Here is a 24,039-nt window from a genome sequence, read left to right as displayed (position 1 = left end):
TATTCCAGAGCCGACTGTTAGTTTGAAGAAGGCTATTTGGTGTTACGCTGCTTGGGGAAATTGTAAGCCCAGTCCAAAGACTTCATCGGTCATAGAGTCAAAGGAAGTTCTGCTTCTGCTACTGTGATTTTCGAACCCAGATTCCCACATGAACCATGTCTGGCAAACCGAAGAGGTTTGGGCTGGCGTTTCACGCTCATGTTTGGGATCAGCCAAATTATCACTGTGGGATTTTAGTCGTCTGAAGATCAGTGAACTGCTTCAGACTTGATAGAATCCAAAGGGAGAGAGAGAGAAACAGGGAGAAATAAATGCACTTGCTTTTGAGGTTCAAAGATGATGCTACTAGGGGTGAGAGCCTCTCTGGGCGGCTATTAACTTTGAGTATTTCCTTTCGTCATTTTTGGTCCACTGTCCCTTCACTCTATCAATCAGTAGTGTTGATTGAGTGCCTACTGTGTGCAGAGCACTGAACTAAGCACTTGGGAGAGTATAATAGAGTATAATTCCCTGCTTTTGAGGAGCTTAAAGGCCAGCGGGTGGTAGTTTGCAGCATAGTCACTTCATGGGCAGTAAGGCCGTTCTTGTTCCAGAATGGTGGAGGAGAAAACAGGGTACTCCATGGAGGGTGTAGTGAGAAGGATAGCAGAGAGTCTCAAAGCTTGTGGGAAAGGTTCTTGGAAGAGCTATTAAGGAATCATTTGAAAAAATCTAAAATTGAGAGCAACGCTTCCATGATGCCTCGGAAGATGGGTGCAGGGGACCCAGAAATGGACAGGGTGATTCAGGGAGAAAACAAGAACTCTCTGACTTCAAGTTGACAGGCCGTGATGACGACGCCCCGAGATTCTTATGTGAGGCTGTTTCTCCTCCCTCCATTTCCTCCTCAGGGAGACCTCTTAGAAGTGGGTCGGCACAGTGGCTTTTGGGGGACCACAGAATGTCGTCCCCTCCACCCCGATGTAAGACTGTAAGCTCGTTGTGGTAAGGGAATGCAGCTGTCGGTTGTTCTGTCGTACTCTTCTAAACGCTTAGTACTGTGCTCTGCTTCACAGTAAGCACGCAGTAAATGCGATTGAATGAATGAAGGAACTAAACCAAACCCCAAGGATTGGAGAAAGGAGCTTTGCTTTGACTCCAGGCAGTTGCCAGGTTCTCCAGACTAACAAGAAGATAAAGGAAAAGCAAGGGTTGGAGGAGAAGGGGAAAAAAAAAACCCCAAGAGGCTGCATGTAAGAAGGAAAAAGAGGAGTCGTAATGACCGAAGCAGCTTAGAGGAGCCAAAACAAAGTTGGAATGGATTCTCCCATATTTCAGGTCACGTATACGAGTAGCAAAGATGGGGTGAGATGAAAAGCCGTCAGCTCTAGGGCCTAGAAAGTGTTCTACGTACAATCATGAATTTTGCCCTCAAAATGACGGAGAATGAAGTTAGATGCACAATAGCAAGTGAGCCACCTGAAAGGCATTATCCTCTTTCTGGTGTTTTGCTCAGGTTGGAGCGTAGGAGGAAAGAGCTTTGAAAATCACGTGAGTTTGCTTGTGCCTCAGAGACCCATTCTGCTGCGGCGTCGAAGCGAAGTTGTCCCTGGCAGAGGTTTCCCTTGTGTTGTGGAGATGGGGTGGATCGGCGGCAGAAAGGAGAATGGGAAGGGCATTGTTCTCAGGCTGGTCTGTCCCGGCCCCTTCTATTCCAGCGGCCTTGTACCACGCACAAGGCTGGGAGAGGTAGCCAGGCATAGTAGAAAGAGCCCGGGCCTGGGAATCAGAAGATCTGGATTCTAATGCTGGCTCTGCCACGTGTCTGCTGTGTGACCTTGGGCAAGTCATTTCTGTGTCTCAGTTACCTCAACTGTGAAATGGGGATCAACCCTACTCCCTCCTACTTAGACTGCGATCCTCAATTGGGACGGGGGCCATGTCCAACCTGATGAACTCGTAATAATAACAATAATAATAATAATAATAATTAGCATTTGTTAAGCGCTTACTATGTGCAAAGCACTGTTCTAAGCGCTGGGGAGGATACAGGGTAAACAGGTTGTCCCACATGGGGCTCACATTCTTAATCCCCATTTTACAGGTGAGGTAACTGAGGCCCAGAGAAGTTAAGTGACTTGCCCAAGATCACACAGCAGACATGTGGCGGAGTCGGGATTTGAACCCATGACCTCTGACTCCAAAGCCCGTGCTCTTTCCACTGAGCCACGCTGCTTCGTACCTATCTCGGCGCTTTGAAGAGTCTTTGGCAAATCATAAGCTCTTAACAAGTATCAAAGGACAAGTCCCTTTGGGGTCAGGACTTGTCTGTGGGGGTTCATTCTGGGTTGTACCCAGTTTTTCCCCTTTGATAAAAAGCGTAGCCAGAATGGAGGAGTTTCCGCTCTGGTCAGGAGGCCAATTTAGGCTTATTTCATTCATCATCATCATCATCATCATCAATCGTATTTATTGAGCGCTTACTGTGTGCAGAGCACTGTACTAAGCACTTATTTCTGACTGGGCATCTCTACTAAGGAAGGAGGGTTATAGAAAATCAGGAAATGATCTAATTACTGATCCACACCCAGCCATGCCCCCAAAGTTACAGGGGGCAATACCAGTCTTTATCAATGGATCCAGAAAATGAAAATCATTCATTTGAAAAAGTTGGGCTCCTTAGAGGAAAACGGAGCAAAGGTAGAATAGTCATAAAAATCAACTGCTTCAAAAAATACTTCTAAAAATGTCTGTCCTCGGTGGGTTTCTAATCAATTAATCAACCAATCGTATTTATTGAGTGCTTACTGTGTGCAGAGCACTGTACTAAGCACTTGGGAAGTACAAGTTGGCACCGTATAGAGACAGTCCCTACCCAACAGTGGGCTCACAGTCTAAAAGGGGGAGACAAAATCCACGACATTTGAATTTTCCCTATGGTGATGACATAACATCTCATCAACAGAAAAATCATGAGAGGGAAAAACTCAGAGTCATAAAGAAGTAGCAGAGAAGCAGCGTGACACAGTGGAAAGAGCCCGGGCTTAAGAGTCAGAGGTCAGGGGTTCAAATCCTGGCTCTGCGAATTGTCAGCAGTGTGGCTTTGGGCAAGTCACTTCACTTCTCTGTGCCTCAGTTACCTCATCTGTAAAATGTGGATTAAGACTGTGAGCCCCCCATGGGACAACCTCATCACCTTGTAATGTCCCCAGCGCTTAGAACAGTGCTTTGCACATAGTAAGCGCTTAATAAATACCATTATTATTATTATTATTATAAAGTAGTAAAAGATCTTTTGGCCCCCTAAGGCTCATCCTCTCTTTTACCCCATCTTCCACTGCTTATGATCTTCCTTTCATCTTTAAATCTTCTCGGTTCCCACATCCAATGTCCCAGAGTGTCTCAGCTCCACCCCTTCCTCTCCATACAGCGCTTGGCACAGAGGGAGCGCTTAATATCATAATTATTCTACCACATCCACCACCCTAAGCTATAGGCTCTCATCACCGCTTCTAGTCTCCCCTCGCTAAATGACCTGGCTTCATTGCTTTCCCCGCTACGGACTTCACCAGGCCCTGCATCAAGAAACAGCGTGGCCTAGTGGGTAGAGCCACGGCCCTGGGAGTCGGAGGACCTGGGTTCTGATCCCGGCTCTGCCACTTGTCTGCTGTGTGACTTTGGGCAAGTCCTTTAATTTCTCTGTGCCTTATCTGCATAATGAGGATGGAGGACTGAGAGCCCCACGTGGGACAGGGACTAGGTCTGACCCGATTGGCTTGTATCCACCCCAGTGCTTAGTACAGTGCCTAGCACGTAGTAAGCACTTAACAAATGCCATAATTATTATCCCAGCGCCGCCACTTGTCTGCTGTGTGACAAGTGTGTAACATGAAAATGCTAAACAGATGCCATCAAAGTGATCCTGATTTCTGTCCCGCTCACATGACCCTGCCACCTGCAGTGACTTTGCTCCTACCATTTTCCCAGCTGCAATGCTCTTCTAACTTCCTTTGTCAAACTCTGCCCTTTCTCCTTCAAAATTCTGCTACAAATCCCTCTCCTCCATGAAGTCTTCCCAGATGAACCCATTGACGTCCTCGCCAGTAATTACTTGGGCACCTGCACTCTTTGGAATTATATATTTAGATGTTTCTGTCTTTTGTGTTCCCATTTCTTCTCTAGGCAATCGAGGGCATCACGCATGTTTCTATGTTTACTCTTTCTCCTCACTTAGGCTATAAGCTCTGTGAGGGCAGGGGCCATGACTTGATTTACCTTGTAACTGCCTAAAGAGCCTCCTTCTGGGCTGCAAGCCTCGTGCTGTCGACTCGCCAGCGCGTCGTTCCTCCGTGAGAATGAAACCTCTCGGCTAACGGCTTCACTGAAATGCAATTCGTCTCACGAGTCTCCGCTGACTAAACGAAACTGTATTCGGTGCCTTTGGCTTTTTTTATGCTCCGGATGACTTTAACGTCAATGCGGGTGAAATCGGCTTTTCCGTCCCCAAATGTCCCTGCCTATGTCGCATCTACGACAAACCCCTCCCCACCAAGAGATGGCTCCCATTTTAGGCTGGTGGCAGAACCGCTGGGGCGAACGGCTCCTCTTCCCGGCCGAGGACCCGAGTGGGATGTGTCCATGCAGTCTGCGGGATCCTCAGCTGGGACATCCATCTACCGCGTTGGGCTTTCCGGTCGTGCTTGGCAGGGGAAACTGAAATCGCTCCACTGTGGCGATCCCCCGGGACCCAGGCTGCCCTGAGAGCCGCCACTCAGTCCTTCCGTCGTTCGTCGTCATGGATCACTGTCCCTCCTACCCCCATATCTGTGTTATGAGCCAGTCCCTGGGGCCTAGTGCTACCCATCAGCACCCCCTCCAACTCCTGCCCTGGAGAGTTAGCTCTCTCCCCCCGTTTTGACTGCCGAATGAGCGAGCAATTCGGCCCAGGGTCAGAGTTCACCCTTCGCTCCTTTCTTTCTCTTAAATAATTAACAGCCACCTTTCTCCTTTTTCTGTTGTTTCAGTTAAAGGACCAAGAAAGTTAAGTCTGCCAACAGATCTTAAGACTGATCTTGGTACGGTAGGCGAAGGCCAACAGTTTTCAGTTTCCTTACGTTCATTCGGCTAAACATTTTTCCCGGTCAACCCATAAAACGGCGCCAGAGCTCTTCCGGGCACCATCTGGTGGCTTTTGCAAAAGGCATTATTAAAAACCACCTATTAACCCATACGGTTCTGTTGGCAGCATCCAACATTCCACTTAACTCTCATCGTATGTAAACACATCGTACAAATCACCGCGTCCGGAGGCGAGACGGCTTTGGTTCTGACGGCGCAGGGCAACGTGGCGTCCGCTCGCTCCCAGGGACCGGGTGACCTCCATCCCATCTGGGAATGGGCTGGAATGAGAGGTTTTCCTCATTTCATCCGTAAATTGTATCCTGCCCCAGAATTGAACTGGAGTATTTCCGGGGAAGGGGGCTGCTTCACCCTCTGCGAGTCCGTCGTCTGGGTCTTCAGGTGGCACGGGATGGGTGACGGGATTGGCTGAGAACCGGACTTTTCATTTCCAGTGCAGGAAGGGGACGGGGATTCTTGGCATGGATATAGGAGGAGGTGGAGTGGGGGGGCTGGGGATGACCTTCGCCGTTTTGGGTCCCAGGCCCGGGCTGTAGCCTCTAAGCCATACTGCTTGGCTGTGATCTTCGACCCCGGCCAAGTCCTGACCGTTGTTGGGTGATTTGGATCAAGATTGACAGTCCTGCTCGAAGCGTCGGAGCGCGGCGACAGAGGCCCGGGAGGGGGTTTAGCTTTCTCCAGAAGGTACCAGCAGGGTCGTTCCATGATTGCCTAGGAGGGGCAGGAAGGTTACGGGGTGGAACCCGAAGCCGGGGCGGAGCAGAACGGATAGGATGAGGTCCAGTCGGGATGGAGCCGTTTGGCCGGCAGGACGGAGTGGAAAGCGTCGTCGTCGATGGGCTCGGCAGGAGATGGAGATTTGTGGGAAACTCCTTATGGGCAGAGTTGTCTCTGCTCCCAACTTCCCCCAGCTCAGGTCTCACAGCCAGTGCCCGGTGCAGCATGTAGGGAGGCAGACTATCAAAACTCGGGGGCCATCTTCCTGGTGTAGCCATTTGGCCTCAGCAAAACCGTAGATTTCAGCCACTGTCCGCGGCTAGATATGGGTCTCGGGATGGGGGGAATAGGAGCAAGAACATTTTATGGACTGTACTTACAGGAATTTTGCTGTTTTCATTGGCTCATTTCCCCCCCTCCCCCCCGCCAACCCCAGATTATTAAAAAGGAATTTCAGTGATTAAATGTACATCGTATCTCTGCTAAGAATTTAATAGCTTCTTTTTCTCCAAGAGGCTCCATTTTAAGTAATGAGCAATCCTGAACTTGTTCTGTTGTAAGAGCTGAAAATCCCACGTTCCCCGACTTTGATACTTTCCACTTTCCTCGGCCTCCTTTTCAAGGCCGGTGGCAGATGAGGGATCAACTGAGCAAGCTCAGAGGAGAGCAGATCAAGAGGGACAGGGCGAAAGACCCCGTGGGCTTTGAAAATACTCGGCCTCTTCCTTCCCGTTCCCTTGGTCTCTGGCGATGTTTTGGGGGTGCTGGCTGCAGGGAGAGATAGTTATAATCGTGGGATTTGCCAAGCAGTTACTCTGCACTGTATCAAGCACTGGGAAAGATAGATGATAAGCAGATCAGTTCGTTCGGGAGAGGCGGGAAGAGGTGGGAGGGACTCCGAGGGTGGTGGCGTCACCGGAAAATGTTGGCAAGACCAGTGGACCTGCAGAGTTTTGAAAACTATTAGGTGAGAGATGGCGATGGTAAATCTGCTCTTGTCTTAGCTGGGCTTTTCTATCACAGGCAGTTTGTGCAGTCCAAAAGTCAGTGCTGGGACATTTATTTTTATAGTAAATGAAGTATGGATTTTACTGTGGTTAACACTGTGGAGCCTCTGTTGTGCCTGAGTCAATACCTGCTTTCAGAAATTAAAGCTATCTGCTAATTGCTTACTGTGGGCCAGGCACTGAACTAAGTGGTGGCTTAGATGTCCTATCTGGGGCAGCCTCAATCCCCATTTTACAGATGAGGTAACTGAGGAACAGAGAAGTGAAGTGACTTGCCTAAGGTCATACAGCAGACAGCGGGACCTGTGGGCCTCACAAGGCTCTCCGGAGGCCCGGTTTCTTCTGCAGAAACATGTTGGCCATCAGGGTGTCATTGTTGACTAGAACAGCAGATATCTGGCCAAGTATCCAAGGGGTAAGGTCAATTTGTCAGAACGTTCCTTCGATCGATCAATCGGTGGTATTTATTGAGCGCTTACTGCGTGCAGAGCACTGGACTAAGGATCAGACTCATCTCCCCTAACCCCTCTTCCCAACAACCACAGGAAGTCCTGCACTTGGAAAATACATGTCAGATTTTGAAAGCAGGGGCAGGGCTCTCTAGAGTTGGACACCACAGTCTCTCAGGCCAACAAAAGCATTCCCGAGAGAGTCTGCTATTAGCAAAAATTGACCTTTGTGGAAGTATTCCTTTGGGAAATTGAGATGCGTTCCATATCCTCCCATCAACCTCCCTTTATCCCTACGCTAGCCGTACATGTGAAAGTTTGGTATATCAGTGCACGGAGAACAATACGGAAGAATATATCTGCCAAGTCCATGCACCTATTTCGGATACTGTGGTGTTAATCAATCAATCAATTGTATTTATGGAGCGCTTACTGTGTGCAGAGCACTGTACTAAGCACTTGGGAAGTACAAGTTGGCAACATATAGAGACAGGCCCTACCCAACAGTGGGCTCACAGTCTAGAAGGGGGAGACAGAGAACAAAACCAAACATATTAACAAAATAAAATAAATACAATAGATATGTACAAGTAAAATAAATAGAGTAATAAATATGTATGTTATTCTCTGGGCACTGAATGCTGTATCTCCCATACCTCATATACAGCCTGCAATCAGGCCCTGATGTCACTAGCCTGGGAAGATTTCCTACCCCATTTCTTCTTCAAATTGATTTTCCCATAAACCATTCACGGGCGAGTCTCTCACCCTGTTTGTAAATTTGTAAATCCAAATTGTTCAGGTGTGAAATTGGCACTTTAGAGAATGGTTTTGATAAGGCGCTGTCTAGTAGCACTTCCCATTAGAATCCATTTTTTTGCAGGGTGGGGAATTGGCTTTCACAAACACCGCCCATCGGGCGGACCCCACAGCCGGAAATACTAAGGAGCTTAAGGATTTTCTCCATTTGCAATTTGGTCTGGATTAGCTCTGGATCTAGAAAAGACAGTAGCTCAGCCACACGCAGCGTGGCTCAGTGGAAACAGCACGGGCTTTGGAGTCAGAGGCCGTGGGTTCAAATCCCGGCTCTGCCACTTGTCAGCTGTGTGACTTTGGGCAAGTCACTTCACTTCTCTGGGCCTCAGTTCCCTCATCTGTAAAATGGGGATGAAGACTGTGAGCCGCCTGTGGGACAAACTGATTACCTTGTATCTACCCCAGCGCTTAGAACAGTGCTTTGCACATAGTAAGCGCTTAACAAATACCAACATTATTATTATTATTATGCGTGCGTGTGTGTGAGAGAGATACTTCATTCATTCAGTTGTACTTATTGAGAGCTTACTGTATACTGTATGCAAAGTACTGTCCCAAGTGCTTGGGAGAGTACACTGTAACACACACACACACACACACACACACAAAATATTCTGTGCCGATACAAAACTGGCCGTTTCTCCTAAGTCACCCATTTGCCCACATGCATCTCATTTCAGGAGTGTGGAGTTGGTCATTCATCCTGGGTCCACCTGGGACACCAAGGGTCAATCGCGAGGGAGGTGAAAGAAGGTTGGCCCCCCCGGGCCTCGGCGGCAGTAATGACGGCGAGCCCCCGTCCCGGGTTCCCGCTTCATCGTGTGAGCATCCATCTTGCCGTTGTCGTTCCAGATCACGTCAATGGGCACTGCACGAGCCCCACTTCCCAGAGCTGCGCCCCCGGGAAGCGCCTTGCCGGCGCCGAGGCAACCAAGGCCAATCGCCGGGGACCCGGGAAGCCGCCCTTCCGCAAGGCCCAGTCGGCGGCCTGCATGGACATCTCCCTCCCGGTCACGGCAGAAGGTGGGTCCCGACGAGAGAGGGTGGGGTTTGGGGGTTCACTCACCACCCCATACAACCACCCCCCCCCAACTCCCTCCACCCGGCTTGGCCTATTCTCAGACCGCTGCTGCCTTCATTTACCTGTCTAGAAATGTTTAGGTTTATCGATTGCCATGTTGGTCTACAGCGCACACTAACCTGCTACTAACAACCGTGCTTCCTCCCGGCCCTCTTCCCGGTGTTCCCCGAAAACAATGGCTTTCCTTAGGCTAGTTGTCCCCGAGCTCAGGTGCGACGGCTGTGACGCGTGGTTGCTTCTCAGACCAAGCCCTTCTCGGGACCCCGTTAAACACAATCTGCTCCCGTCGAATTAAAACGTAACCCATGTACGAATTGCACGTAGGATGATAGTTGCCCCAAATTTAGGCGCCATCCGAGCTTAAATTTCTGGAAAGGGCTTAGAATCCTGGATTCTTTTCGGTCTCTGGTTTTGTGAAATGAAGAAAGCCACGAAACCAGCGGTGACCATAAAATAGCCAGCCTACCTAGGATCACAGTCTCTCTCCCAAGACAACTGCCTTTAATATATTTAAAGACTCTCCCATCGTTAGGCATCCTGATCTCCCAAGAGGCTCTTCAAGCTCCTTTTCGGCCTGCTGAATTGAACATAGCCCGCCCAGCTATTTCGTATGGACTTTTCTCACTCACACGAGCTTTCCACCTTTTAACGAGTAACTCTGGGCTCGTGCCGGGAAATTTCGCCTAAGCTAGAGCAGGAAATTTTGCAGACTGCCCTAACCACCAGTTCAGCCAGCTATTTCTCAGGTCTAACGTTTACTGTTCCTCTGAGGCTCGATCCTAGGCACCAGAAAGCATGGACTGTAATGAAATTGGTACCCTTCCAGAAAAGGAAAGTCACATTCAGGCACATTATCCCGTTTTCCGTGGTGGAGCAACTTATGAAGCAGATGTTTTATTTCCAGGTAACACGGTTGCCCATTTTAATAACGTTCGACTCGATTATCTCTCGGTTTCCAATTTTGGTAAATGGTGGCTCACAACTGCCAGCTGGGACCTGTTCATTTCAGGATCTATACATGCTACATGCATTCATGCCGATGTACGCCTATACGTGCCTGATATCATTGAGACGCCCTGCATGATTGCCGTTTGCTGATTTCAGAGCGCTGTCTGGCTAGGTTGGATTTTTCAGTAGATGCGCGGGGAAGGACGATTGGAAGAATATGATAAACTACATTATTTAGCTATCAATCCTGCAGTGGTATAATAACGATAATAATAATAATAGCATTTATTAAGCGCTTACTATGTGCAAGGCACTGTTCTAAGCACTGGGGAGGCTACAAGGTGATCAGGTTGTCCCACGGGGGGATCACAGTCTTAATCCCCATTTTCCAGATGAGGTAACTGAGGCACAGAGAAGTGAAGTGACTTGCCCAAAGTCACACAGCTGGCAATTGGCAGAGCTGGGATTTGAATCCATGACCTCTGACGCCAAAGCCCAGGCTCTTTCCACTAAGCCACGCTGCTTCTCCTCGTGTATATATATATATATCTTCTTCTGGTATATACTGAGTGCTTATTTGTGCAGAACACTGTACTAAGCGCTTGGGAGAGCACAATAGAAGCTGATGATTTTTTTCCCTTTTTCGAAACAAATGCGAATTATGGCTTTTACCAGTGCTTACTATGTGCTAAGCGCTGGGGTAATCGATCGGTATCTGAGTGCTTCCTGTGTGCACAGCACTGTACTAAGTGCTTGGGAGAGTACAGCGCAACAGATGGCAGACACGTACCATGCCCACAAGGAGCTTACGGTCTAGAGGGCCATAGAGGGATCTAAAAGCGTAGCTGCAAAGTTATTAAATTTGACACAATCCTCAACCTGGGGCGAGGACCTGCAATCTATCACATTCTCATTTTACAGATGAGGAAGCTGAGGCCCAGAGAGGTTAAATGACTCACCCAAGGTCCCAGAGTAGGCTGGTAGTGGAACTGGGAGACTCAAATCAGGGTCCCCTGACCCCTGGGCCCGTGCCCTTTCCAAGAATCCTGACTGCTCCTGAATTTAGAATTCCAATCTACAGGACCACATGGCCCAGAATGTGATCTTTTTCCTGACTCAAACAGCATGGCCTAGTGGAAACAGCCCGGGCCGGCCTGGGAGACAGAGGACCTGGGTTCTAATTCCTGCTCTTGTTTCTTGCCTGCTGTGTGGCGGTGGGTAAGTCACTTCACTTCTCTGCGCCTCAGTTTCCTTATCTATAAAAATGGGGGACCGATACCTGTTCTCTTTCCTTAGACTCTGAACCTCAAGTGGGCTGGGAATTGTGTCTGATGATGATTTGCACCAGTGCTTGGTATAAAGTAAGCGCTTAACAAGTACCACAATTATTCTCTGGGCTTCCGTTACCCCCCCTTAATCAATCAGTGGTATTTACTGAGTGCTTACTGTGGGCAGAGCACTGTACTAAGTGCCTGGAAGAGTTCAATATAACAGAGTTGGCAGATACACTCTGTGCCCACAATGAGCCTACAGTCTAGAGGGGGAGACAGGCATAAATATAAAGTAAAAAAGGATGGATATGTGGGATAGATAAAGGGTGCAAATGCGAGTTCAAGGGTGACCCAGAAGGGAGTGGGAGAAGAGGAAAAGAGGGCTTAGTCGAGGAAGGCCTCTTGGAGGAGATGTGCTTTCAGTAAGGCTTTGAAATCGGGGAGAGGGATCGTCTGTCAGATATAAAGGGGGAAGGCAGAACGTGGGCGAGAGGTCGGCAGTGAGATAGACGAGATGGAGGGACAGCGGGTAGGTTGGCTTCAGAGGAGCGAGGTGCGTGGGCTGGGCTGGGCTGGGGTAGGAGAGCAGTGAGATAAAGTAGGAGGGGCAAATAATAATAATAATGATGGCATTTATTAAGTGCTTACTATGTGCAAAGCACCGCTGGGGGAGATACAAGGCGATCAGGTTGTCCCACAGGGGAGGTAATCCCCATTTTACAGATGAGGGAACTGAGGCACAATGAAGTTAAGTGACTTGCCCAAAGTCACACAGCTGACAAGTGGCAGAGCGGGGATTTGAACCCATGACCTCTGACTCCAAAGCCCAGGCTATTTCCACTGAGCCATGCTGCTTCTCAAATGATCGAGAGCTTTAAAGCCAACAGAAAGGAGTATCGGCGGAGGTGGATGGGCGATCGCCGGAGGTTCTTGAGGCCTGGGGAAATGTGTCCTGAACGGTTTTGTAGAAGAAGGATCCGGGCAGCAGAGCAAAGGATGGACTGGAATGGGGAGGGACAGGGAGGTCAGCACGGAGGATGATGCAGTAAGCAAGAGGCTAGAAAAAGGGCTTGGATTAACGTGGTAGCAGTTTGGATGGAGAAGAAAAGGTCAGCTTTTAGCGACGTTGTGATGGTTGACCGACTAAATATGTGGATTGAAGGAGAGATGGGTCAAGGATGACGCCAAGGTTACAGGTTTGTAAGACAGGGAGGATGGTGATGCTCTCCACGGGCCCTTTGCTGCCCTGGGGTGGGACTGGAAGCCAGCAGCTGGCTTGGACGGGCCCCTCCCCACATCCCAGGGGAAGTGGTAGAGCCAACCGTCAGGGAGCTGGATTGGAGTTCGGACCCCTTCGGCCATCAGGCGGGACGCGGGGGTGTCCGTCGTCCCGTTGACGCCCCCCCTGAAATGAGATGACGACAAACAGAGCGGGTCACTTAGCGGATTGTTCAGCCGTACTGCGCCCACCGCCCCACCACGACACACCTTCCTCCCGCCCCCCCCCCCACTGTTCACCTCGATGTCCGATCCCCGCGGCCTCTGCCTGCTCGCGCTCACCCCTCTGCTGCCCCGGCTGAAGTGTTGTCCACGTCGCTGCCGCCCTCCCGCTGCCTGTGTGTGCGTCTCGGTCGCTGTTTGTCACGTGAACAGCGGAAGGAGGCACACGTTGACCGCCAGAGACGGACGCCGCTTTTTCTCCGTCTCTGGCCTGAATGGGTGGGGAAGTCGAGGCCCCCTTTTGGAAGAGGAAAAAAAGAAATCCGAATTTGCCATTTGGACAAACGCAAGTATTTGGACAGAAGGTGGGCTTAAGTTACTAAAACCACCGGCTCTAAAACTGTCTTCATTATACGTAAGTCGTGAAGGGTTTTTCTTTCACGGGACGGACTTCCAACCGTTGTTTACGTCGAGTGCCACCCGGGTTTCCGGTGGGACACGCTGTCAGGGGTCTCCGTTGGGAAAAAAAAGGTTTCTGACGTTCAGATATTTGTCTCCGTCTGTGCCGTCTTCCTCTCATCTTTCACACGAAGCAGTGCTAATGGCAGCCGTACTTCGATCTGCCCCGGCTCGGGCATGGTGGCGATCGAGGCGGTGGGCAGGGGAGGCGGAGGGGGCATCTTCTCTGCCAACAGGCATCGCCTGCTCCCCGGGGTCCTGGTTTGGCCTCTCCGCTCTGCGCAAGGAGCAGGTAGTTCCCAACAGGGAGCACAGTCCGGCCATCGCCGCCTGTGGGGTCGGTGGCCCAACTTCCCCCTGCAACCGCCGTGTGGGCCCAGAGGGACTCAAAGTGCTCAAGGACGGAGGAGGGAAGCCGCGCTCCCTTGGGAGGGGATGGGGCGGGAAGAGTTAGGGAGGGGACGGCCCGGCCGAGCCATCCAGAGGCTCGGAAGAGCCCGGCCACCCCCGTGGGCTTCCCTCTGCGGCAGCCATGAGGCCGAGCCGGGCGGCGGGGCCCCGTTCGGGAGAGGAGAGGAGAGGCACGCTTGGATGGAATTGCTTCGCTGCTTTCGGAGAAATGTCATGATGATGGTCGGCTCTATTGTTCTTGTCCCTTTGCAATGCATGCGCCTCTGTGGCAATAGGTCACATTTCCAGACGGGCAATGCTTCAGCAATTACACGGAGCCAGTACATTTTCACACGATGAGCTCCACTTTGCCGCTTACACCTGGAGGGAAAAAGGTAAGACCTCAAACGCGGCTTCGGCTTTACTTTCTGGGGGCCTCGAGGTGCCCTGGGTTCTGTCACGGTAAGGTGGGAACGGAGGCCGGGGGTCAGCCCCGGGGCCGGAGCAGGCGGGTTCAGCCAGCCAAGACTACCCAGAGGCCCAACGGATGGGACCGGGCATGAGGGCCAGGGACGAGGCGGAAAGGCCTCCCTGGCTCGGAGGGCCGCCAGCTGAGATAAAGGCAGTGGCGTCGGGAGAAAGGGGAAGAACTCCGGCCCCGAATCCTCTTCTCCGAAGGCCTGAGCAGAGAGGGGGCTGGGGGAAGAGCCGGGTCTTGGGAATCTGCTCCCGCTCCCGTGGCAGGTGCCCCCCAGCCCCGGCCCCGAAATGGGGAATTAAGGAGGGGTCCCATCCAACCCTATCTCAGCGGTCAAGGGGCACTGCGGGAAGACTGCCCTGGCACTGCGCCAGCCCTGGGAATGTGCATGGCTGTGGGGAGAGATATCGCCACCTCCTTGCCTCGGGTCTATCTCCACAACCCTAGCAGCCCCAGTGGCAACCTCCAGCCTTCCAGGTGGGATTTGGGAGTCCCCTACCCTAAGAAGGGTGGCACAGTGTCATCTGAGGGGGCAGCTGGGCCTGGCCAAGGTAGCACCCCCTCCCCAGATCCCCCTTTCCAGCCAACGACCATCCAGAGGCAGAAAGCCACCCCTGCCCTGTGCTGGGTGGGGCCCAGGCCCAATTTCCTTTCAGCCTTTCAGACTTGGGCACGCACTCCTCCAAGGGCCCTCCCGCTCAGACTCAGACTTGGGAAAGTTTAGCAGGGCAGCGTGAAGCTCAACCAAGACTCAGACCCTGAGGAAAAGTGGCCACGGGAAGGGAGAACGCATCCCTCGGGGTGAATGTTTTTCTCTGTTTTGAGGGCACAGGGGCGTGGGCTGGGAAACGCTAAGCTTCTCTTTGGAAAGTTGGCCTGAATACTCTGTACAAGGAAGATGATCTCATTTTCACACCCGACCCTGAAAGACAACACCAGGATTTGTGCATTTGGTGAAAGAGGAAAAAAACAATTTTCCTTTAAAAAACAAGAAACGGACCCACCTCCGGCCGGTCCCAGACTCGGGGCTCCTGCCTAAGCAGGCCGTCTTCCCCAGAGCTCCAGGGAGGCAGAGTTGGAAACGCCCCTAAGCGAGTGCCACGGCCAGTGGAAATGGGAGCATCTCCTCGTGAGGGCCCCGGTTGGTGAAACCCTTCTTCTTTCTGGATCAGCCGGTCCCCCGCGAGGGGCTGTTGGCCGGGGTGGGGTGGATTGGCTGGCAGGGATGGCCGTCTGTCCTCAAAATCCTGTGAAGACAAATTCTGACGTAAGCGGTGGGGGCCAAGCTGGAGCCTAGAGTTTGAAAGTCCGGGGCCCCGAGCACCCCTCTGGTCACCAGAAGCCGGGGGGCTTGACCCGGGGTGCCGCAATTCACACCCTCTGAATGCCCTGCGGCCCTAGGCTGGGCCACCGGTTGAGTACACTGGGGAGTCGGGAGCAGCAGCACCAAGCCTGAGGCCCGGCCCAGCCGATCCGGAAGCCCACAGCTCGGTCGCTAATGACGGCGGAGCAAACCCGGGGTACTGACTAACTTCTTCCCACCAGGCCACTGCCGCCACGGGGTGGGTGCCGGCTGGGAAGAAGAGGGGTTCCCTCCCCCGCTGCTGACCGCCTTGGGCCAATGGGTGAGGGAAGAGCTACAGTAGGGAGCGAGTTGCCTGTCCGGCTGGGCTTCCAAAAAGCAGTCGCCCCGTTAGCGGGCCGGAGCCTCCGGCCGGTAGAAATCACATCCTTGTCTTCCCGGGGCCGTGGCTCGGTCACGTCCCAGGTCCCGCCTCACTCGGCAGATCCCGGGACGCTCTGCGTTTTGCCTTGTGGTTTCAGAAAACCGGGAAAACTCCTCCAACCGCTCCCGGAGCTCCAGCGTGTCCAGCATCGACAAGGAGTCCAAGGAAGCCGTCACGGCCCTGTTCTTCACCGAGTCCTTCGCCCGGAAACAGGATCAGGCCCCCTCACCCTGCCTGTGGGTCGGGACGGGCTTGGGGGTGGTGACGCTCATCTCCCTGACCCTGCCCGCACCCGACGAGCCGAGGGGGGCCGACCCCGTCGCCGTCTCCCCAAGTGGTATGGATTGCAGCGATGGGCTGGCGGGGGTCCCCGGGGGCGCGGCCCCGTCCGGCCAAAGAGGGGGATACCCGGCCGCCGGCCCGGCGCCAAGATGGGGGTTGCTTCCTCCGCAGGTACGGTTCTGGCCCTGAAGGGCGCGGTGCTGGCGTTCTCCTGCCTGGACGGCACGGGGGCATTCCTTCACCCCCCATACGAAGTCTGGAGGGACCCCAACAGCCTGGACGAGCACGACCGAGCCAGGAAACGGAAACTGGTCTCGTCCTCGCCCCCTTCTTCCCAGGATGCGGGCGAGCCCCAGTACGCCGTGATCTGCTCGGAGAAGCAAGCCAAGGTCTTCTCGCTGCCCTCCCAGGCGTGTCTGTACGTCCACAACATCACCGAGACCTCCTTCCTCCTGCGGGCTGACGTGGTGACCTTGGGCAGCAGCCCCTGCCTGGCCTGCTTCTGTGCCAACGGGCATATCATGACTCTGAGGTAGGCACCCTTGCTCTCTCTGGTGCCCGGGGGGGAAGCCCAGTGCCACGTGGGAGCCCAGAAAGGGAACTGTTCACATCCGGGTGGGTGGGAGAGCAGGGCCCCGTGTCAGGAAGGGCAGGGAGGCTCAGGACAATGAAAGATGGGAGCTTATGGCCCAGGGGGTCCCGGCGGAGACCCCGCCCCCAATGCCCCTTCCCCGTCCTCCCCACCAGTCTCCCCAGCCTCCGTCCCCTGCTGGATGTCAACTACCTGCCGCTGACCGACATGAGGATAGCGCGGACCTTCTGTTTCACCAACGAGGGTCAGGCCTTGTACCTCGGCTCGCCGACGGAAATCCAGCGCCTGACCTACAGCCAGGCGATGTGTGACGGCCTGCAGGTGGGTCTGCGCCTCGGATTCCTTATCTGGAAAATGGGGATTCGATGACTCTTCCCCCTCCTGCTGAGACTGTGAGCCCCACAGGGGAGGGGGACCGTGTCCGATCTGATGACGGCGTATCAACCGAGCACTCAGAACAGTGCCTGACACAAAATAAGCACTTAAACGAATCCCAGCATAACAGTGATGATGACCGACCAAGCCTGGATTTCAGTGGCCGGTCCCGGGGTCGGAGCCAGGGCGTGTCCCTCGGCGGGATCGCCAGGCGAGGCCTCCGAACTCAAAGTCAGGCGGGGCGGCGAGAGGCCGGACCCCAGGAAGGGAGGGGAAGGTGGTGGGGGAGAAGCAGTGCTCTCTGGCAAACCCAGGAGCTCCCGTGGTCTTCCCCCGGGTCACTGTCTTGCCACTCAGTGGGCCTGCTGCTCGGGACACCCAAACGGGGCCCATCGCACCTCAGCTTTTTCTGTGCACTGACCTCATCTTGGACCTGCTTGTTGGGACACGCTCAGCTCCAAACCAGCTGAGATGCACCATTCCAAACACACCCACACTCTGAAAGCAGAGGCTGCTTCTCCCACATATACATAGCCCTGTACTCCCATCAACACCCACTGAAATCCACCCAGGGCCACCCCCCCCCCCAGCCTCTTCCCTCCAGTCACCCCCACACACCGACCTCCCCGGGCAGCACCTCTTTTGTGGGGCCCCGTCAACCCCGGGCCTCCCACCCTCCTCTGGGGCCAAACATGACAGTCCGCAACCCTTCCTGCTAACCAATGGGAAGAAACCAGGGGGACGGAAAGTCCAGCATCCTGTCCAGAGGTTTCCCACAAGGGGCCGGCCCGCAGAGGGGAGGGGACAGCAGGGCACGCCGGCTTTTAGCCCCGTCTCCACTCAATGTTACCGACCTCTCGCCTGGTCTCCTCCTGCTAGCACTTGCCTAGGGAAGAGAAGCAGGAGGAAGAGGAGGAGGCAAACGAAAGGCGAGTTAAGCGGGGGCCTCCACTCCAATCCAGTAGTGCTTCCCACCCATAACCACCCCAAATACAACATTCCCTATCCACTCTCCCTCCGCCGAGGGGCCGTGACGTCCGGTGACCCCCTGAAGGGAGAGAAACGTTCACCTGCTCAGCTTCCTCACGTGTTGCTTCCTCTACCCTGGCCCAGGATGTGCTCGGAGACTTGTTCGTGCCGGTGGAGACTCCGGAAGCCCAGAACAGAGGTTTCCTTAAGGGGCTGTTTGGTGGAAGCGGGCAGACACTTGACCGGGAAGAACTTTGTAAGTCAGTGGTTCCTTCTGCGGGCAAGAACAGAATTTGTCGCGTAATGGGGTGGGGTTCGGGGGTGGTGGGGGACAGGATAACCCTCACTCCCAGGAGCCCAGATCGGAAGGCTGGACTGTTCCCTCCCATGACCGCCCACCATTTGGCTTTCCCCAAGAAGTTACATCTCTTGAAAACGTTTGGATAAAACCAGCTCAGGCCTCTTGCGTTAGGGATGAGTCAATCCCATCCACTCTTCCCATAATAGGCAAGTAGGCAAGTGGGAAAACTTGAAAAGGTCGGGCGAGTAGGCTTAGGTGCCAGAGCAGTCTCGATGTATGATTTGGAAGGTGGACTGTGGCTGAAAATTGGATGTCCCGGGGCTCCTGGGCCACCCTTTCCCTCCGGACTCTGTGCCCCGGCCTCCTTGGCTCCCATTCCCTAGGGTGGCAGCAGCTGAAGTGGCTGCCGTTGGGGCACCCAAACCCCAAGACTCCCAGAAGCGCCACTTCGCGCCCCCTCCCCGGCCCCCCGAGTCGGGGCGGTGCTGCAGCGCCCGGTGCCGGGGCCCGGTGGTTCTGTCTTCCAGTTGGAGAGGCTTCAGCGGGAAAGGCATCCAAGAGCCTGGCCCAGCACATTCCCGGCTCAGGCGGGATGGAGGGCATGAAAGGGGCCGCGGGCGGGGTGATCGGGGAGCTGGCCCGGGCCCGCATCGCGCTGGACGAGCGCGGCCAGAGGCTGAGTGAGCTGGACGAGAAGACGGCTGGCATGATGACCAGCGCCGAGGCCTTTTCCAAGCACGCCCACGAGGTAGGTGACGGGGCCCGCTGCCCGGCCGCCCTGACGAACAGGGGGGGCTGGTGCCCTAATGTGTGGACGCCAGGAGTTAGCCAGCCTCCCCAGCCCCCTGGATGGATCACAGGGAGAGAGGCCGGGCCCGAGGGACCCCCCACCCAGGCCCGGGGCTACCCCAGGGCCCCTCCTGTGACCGTCCACCACCGTCTGTGTGGGCAGTAGGGCCCCCCCCGCCCACAGATGGTGGTCCCCAGTGCCGCCGCCCTCGGACCCAGTTGCAGTCACACCTCTCTTCGGTCCTACGAGGGTCCCGACTCTCCCTCGGAGCCAAGGGCCTCAGCAGCAGCGGGGCAGCGGGTGGGAGGACGGCAGTGGGGTCTCTGTCCGTCTGCTCCGGGGCTCTCAGCCGCTCTCCCTGCTCTGCCTCTCCTTTGCAGCTGATGCTGAAATACAAGGACAAGAAATGGTATCAGTTTTAGGCTGACGGCCGGGGCCAGGGCAGCGCCCCCTCCCTCCGCGCCCGTCTCGGACCACCCCCTGCCGCTGACCACGCCCTGGCATTTACACGAGACTTGCCCTAGCAAAGGCCGGACCCTGGATCTAGCTTTTCCCCCCTGCGTGGCTCGGGAGGAGCTCCCTGAGCCGAGAACTCTGGCTGCTGGGGTCTGGCCGCTTCTGGATCACGGGCACCTCACCCTCAGGCGCGACTGCACTTTCAGAAATTCATTGCATGGTAAATTGACAACCTGAAGAAGAAAAAAAAAAGCATGCTGTGACGGAAGAAAAAGGACGAATTTCTCCGGTCAAAGTCAGCCAAGCTTCCTTATTTTCCAGAGCCGCATTCGAGACAACGCTGTGTTTCAGGTACGGCTACCATCCCCACGGGACAAAAACGGCGTTGGAAGTTGGCCCTCCTCTGTCACCTCTGCTCTGAGCCCCGCAGCTTTCCCGTCCCCTGCGCCCTCCCAACCCCACTAGAGTCTGGTAGCCTCCTTTTGGGACGGAGGCTTGGGGCCTTCCTTAATTTGCGAGGGACTCCCCGCTCTGGGAAGGAGCATGGCGTTGGTTCTGTCCTCGGCGCCTAATGCATCTTAAGCAGGCCCTTTCCCCGGCCGGGCCAGGAATGGGGTGACGCAGGAGAGACCACCCTGTGGCTGCTGAAGCCCCCTCCACCTGTACCTCCTGCGCTTCCCCCCGAGGGAGCCGCTGTCCCCCTTGCCCCTCCACCCCCATATTTCTCCCAGGGCTGCTGCACCCCGGCTGCGTCCCACTATGGCCTGGTGGGGCTAAAGTACGGTTCTTACTGTCTCCCCGGCGCTGCCCCAGGCAGTCCTGGGTTAATTGGGGGGCGTGCCTGGCTGCCGGACTGCACGACGGCCTCACTCGGAAACCTGGGTGCCCCAGCAGGGACGGATGAGTTTCAGAAACCGCATGCTTATCACCTTCGCTGCTCCGTCGGGACAGGAAGCTCTCGCTTGAACTGGGAACCCTGTCTTTCCTCAAGGCCGGTTGCCTTTGCTCCCGCTCCAGGGCGGCCGGGTCAGCTGTGGGTACTTCTGGAGGTTCAGTCCGTCGCTTCACTTGGACTTGACCCAAATCAGGTGGTTTCAACCATGAGAGGCCGGAACTTACAAAGCTCGTGTCATTTGTCCATCCAAGTGTTGCCCCCGGGGGAGGCCACAGCGGGTACCCTGACTCCAACGTGAGAGCCCCGCATCTGGCCCCGGCCTGATCCCACTGCCAAGCCGGTCAACCCTTGGGGAACCCGCCACGCAAGGTGGCCTTGTCCCATTGGGCCAGCTGGGGCGGCCGGGGAGTGGAAAGGTATCATTTTCTACCAGTGGGAAAGAAGGGGTGCCATTAGGCTGCCTGGCAGAGGCTCCGGGGAACGAGCGGGACCTCCCCAAAGGCACAAACCTTGTCAGCCTAGCCAGCCGTGGGGAGCGGGTGCTTGACTGACTGCAGGGAAACACTGACCCTCGTTCCTGGAGGAACAAGCACATCTGCTCCTGGTGAAAAAAGCTCTGCAGTCAGCCGCTTGTCAGTAAATGCCATGATTCCCCCTCCAACACCGATATAACACCTCTCAGCCCAGTCACAGTGTGCCGCCCACACTGACCACTTCAAACCACCTCTTCATAAGTCCCCCCGCCACGCTGATCCACAATGGACTATGCAATATTTCATCAGGGAAATAGTCTGTGATTTGGATTCGTTTTCCCCAAAATGCTACACTGAGAAGAAACTGACTCTCCCGGGGTGGTAGCAGTGGGGCTGTCGCTTCAGTTGACCTACAGAAGTGGCAGAGGGCAGAGAATATACTGGCTTAGCCAGTCGCCACATGCTTAACAAAACTCCCCAGCCCCGGTCACGCACCACAGGTATTTCTCGCCCCGGAGCGAGCCGTGGGCAAGCCCCAATCAAAGCAATAATGAGCCGGGCAGTATGCAGAGCTGACCAGGACGATGTAACTTCTTGTTAGAAATGGAGTTCCCTGGAGCCACTGATGCTACAGACTCCATCTTTCCTCTCCCCCAACCGTCTGCGCTAAGTGTAAGATGCCACGAGTCTTGGTTTCCCTGAGGGAACCAGAAGGTTTCACCAGGTGCAGTTGGAAAGGTCCAGACCGTTGCCTCCCCCGTGCCCTCGCCCTTCCCTTCGGCCCTGAGGGGAGGAGGGCCCCAGCAGTTACCTGGGCAGAACGCAGTAGGGTGATCCACGGGGACGCTGGGGAGGCAGCGCTGTGGGGGAAGGACTTTGCGTTCCTGGCAGGTCGATCCCGGGCCGTTCCGCTTCCCGCTGAAGCCTAGAGGGGACATTAGATAGAAACGAACAGACAAGTCGCCCTGCTGGGCTCGGGTGGTCGACCCCCGAGATCCAAACTGGGAGTTAATTAGGGTAGGCTCCTCAGGACCAGAGGCCTTCCGGAAGCCAAAACCTCCCAGTCAGCTGGACCTCCTATTTACTCCAACACCCTTGGAACTCTTCCTGGGGACCATAGGGACAGGTTTCCTGGCCTGCTTTCAATCAAATCTCTATAGTTCTCCCCCCCCTCCCACCCTCAATCCCAGGTTAAGTCAACTAATAAGCCCATTCATCGGCTATTTATTGGGCAGTTGCTGGGCCCAGACCCCTGCTGTCCTGGGCATTTGGACAAGTACAGTGAAAGCAACAGACCCCCGGTCCCCGCCCTTCAGGAGCTTACCCTTTGGGAAGCCTTCCCAGCATCGCTCCTGAGGTCATTCTGGGTAAAAAACGAGCAACGTGGTTACTAACAAACTTCCAGCTAATCTCCCACAAACGCACTGTTGACTCTGTCCCCGTACTCCCCACCCAGCGGCCCTCTTGTCTTTTCCCACCAATGGGCTCATGGTTTTTAGGACACAGACAGGGCAAATCTTTCCGGGAATTTTCCCCAATCCCACAAACCAGAGGCTGGTTTGGCAGATTTGTAAATTGAAATCCAAGCCCGCTTCCCTTTCTGCCCTGTTGCTGGGCCCTGCTCCCTGGCCCCGAGAGGGTCCTAAGGGCAAGCACCCCCCACTCCCCGTCCACAGCTGTCTGTCTTGGGCTTAGAGCTTGCCAGTGGTCACTTCCCTTGAGTTTTCCCAGGCCCTCCGGAGTGCTACCACTGCTGTAAAGGGGGATAAGCCACCTTAAACCAAATCCCATCAGGCTTTCAGACCTCGGCATGCCCACCCCGACTCCACCCCGAAAGTGCACTAATTAGGCCAGGAGTCTGGTGGGGCTTGGGGCTGACCAGGACCCCGGACTCTGGGAGGAGAATTCCAGTACTGGCAGACCCAACTCCGTTTGGCCAGATTAGGGCATGGGTATTCCCCCGGGGGCACGGCTAACAACCTCTCCGCGCCAAGGGTGGCAGAGCAGTGCCACAAAGACTGAACCGCAGCCCGGATGACGGCTGCTGCCCAGCCCTTGGCCCCAAGGGCAGCAGACAGCTGAGGAGGGAAGGGGTGATGCCAAGCCCTTGGGCTTGAGGATGCCAGGGGACGCTGACCACCGTGTGAAGGGTCAGGAGTCCCCCCTGGCCAGCCCGGTCCCACCCCAAGGGCCCGGCTGGCAGCGGAGGGATCGAGGAAGAGGACTCCCAGTGCTCTGTCCTGGCTGCCCCCAGTCACGAGAGTGCCCCCCGCGAAGCCTGGCCGGCAACACACAACCCAAACCGACAACGCCAACAACCCAAGGTTACTCCATGTTTCTCTCTAGAACGATAAGGGCGCCGACCGGGTGGCATCGCTGATGTATCTTCAGACTTCTTTCAGAAAATGACAAACTCCTATTTTTCTGTTGCATTCAGCACCTGCGGTTATAATGATCAAATTTCTCGTAGTCTGTAGAAAGAACAAGAAAACTGTATATGTTTGTATATAGGATGTTCTATATCTATAAATATATGTAATGTATATGTTGTATAAGTTTGGTAGTGTGCAACATTAATGCTTTCTATCAAGGTTTACCATGTATGTGGAAACAACCCTGAAAAAATATTTATACATAGGAAGAGCCCTGGCTGGTTGATTTCTTGGCCGTGTGCGTGTGTATGTGCGCCCGCGTGTGTGCATGTGCTCGTGTGTGCGTTTTGGGGGTGGTGGTGAAGAAGAGCCCTTCAGAGATGGGGGGAGACTGGGGAGGAGATGCCTCGATTCCTTCTGGACAGGAGAACAACAAAACGAACCTCCAGGTGTGCAAAAAAAAAGGCCACTAGCCCCCACACCTCATGGGTGGCCACAGGGGTCACTGGAAACGGAGTGGCCGGGCCCTGACTCCACCCACGGCAACAGCAACCACAGCCTCCCTGGACCCCGCACCCCCAGACCCCCAGGCCCACCAACCCGGCCACCACAGGGACACTGAGCAAGGAACGG

The 24,039-nt window shown here is 54.6% G+C and overlaps 1 protein-coding gene across 7 annotated transcripts in view; it reads left to right on the top strand.

Moving 5' to 3' along the window:
* STXBP5L (syntaxin binding protein 5 like) overlaps positions 1–23,677 on the top strand; it is a 170,059-nt gene extending 146,382 nt beyond the window's left edge. For 4 of the 7 annotated variants that reach the window (XM_038757589.1, XM_038757586.1, XM_038757587.1 and 1 more), the window contains 8 exons: positions 8,960–9,130; positions 13,993–14,091; positions 15,999–16,238; positions 16,355–16,715; positions 16,931–17,096; positions 18,264–18,375; positions 18,948–19,168; positions 19,591–23,677. In XM_038757589.1, coding sequence (XP_038613517.1) covers positions 8,960–9,130; positions 13,993–14,091; positions 15,999–16,238; positions 16,355–16,715; positions 16,931–17,096; positions 18,264–18,375; positions 18,948–19,168; positions 19,591–19,632 — 1,412 coding nt within the window. In that variant the 3' untranslated portion in view covers positions 19,633–23,677. The remainder of the gene's footprint in view (positions 1–8,959; positions 9,131–13,992; positions 14,092–15,998; positions 16,239–16,354; positions 16,716–16,930; positions 17,097–18,263; positions 18,376–18,947; positions 19,169–19,590) is intronic. The other 3 variants (XM_038757591.1, XM_038757590.1, XM_038757588.1) reach the window with 1 other exon arrangement.
* The last annotated feature ends 362 nt before the right edge of the window (positions 23,678–24,039 follow it).

The sequence above is a fragment of the Tachyglossus aculeatus genome, chromosome 16 (genome assembly GCF_015852505.1).
Source record: "Tachyglossus aculeatus isolate mTacAcu1 chromosome 16, mTacAcu1.pri, whole genome shotgun sequence".
Classification (NCBI taxonomy): Eukaryota; Metazoa; Chordata; class Mammalia; order Monotremata; family Tachyglossidae; genus Tachyglossus; species Tachyglossus aculeatus.
Note: the sequence above shows the minus strand (reverse complement) of the source record. Positions and strands in the feature narration are given on the sequence as shown.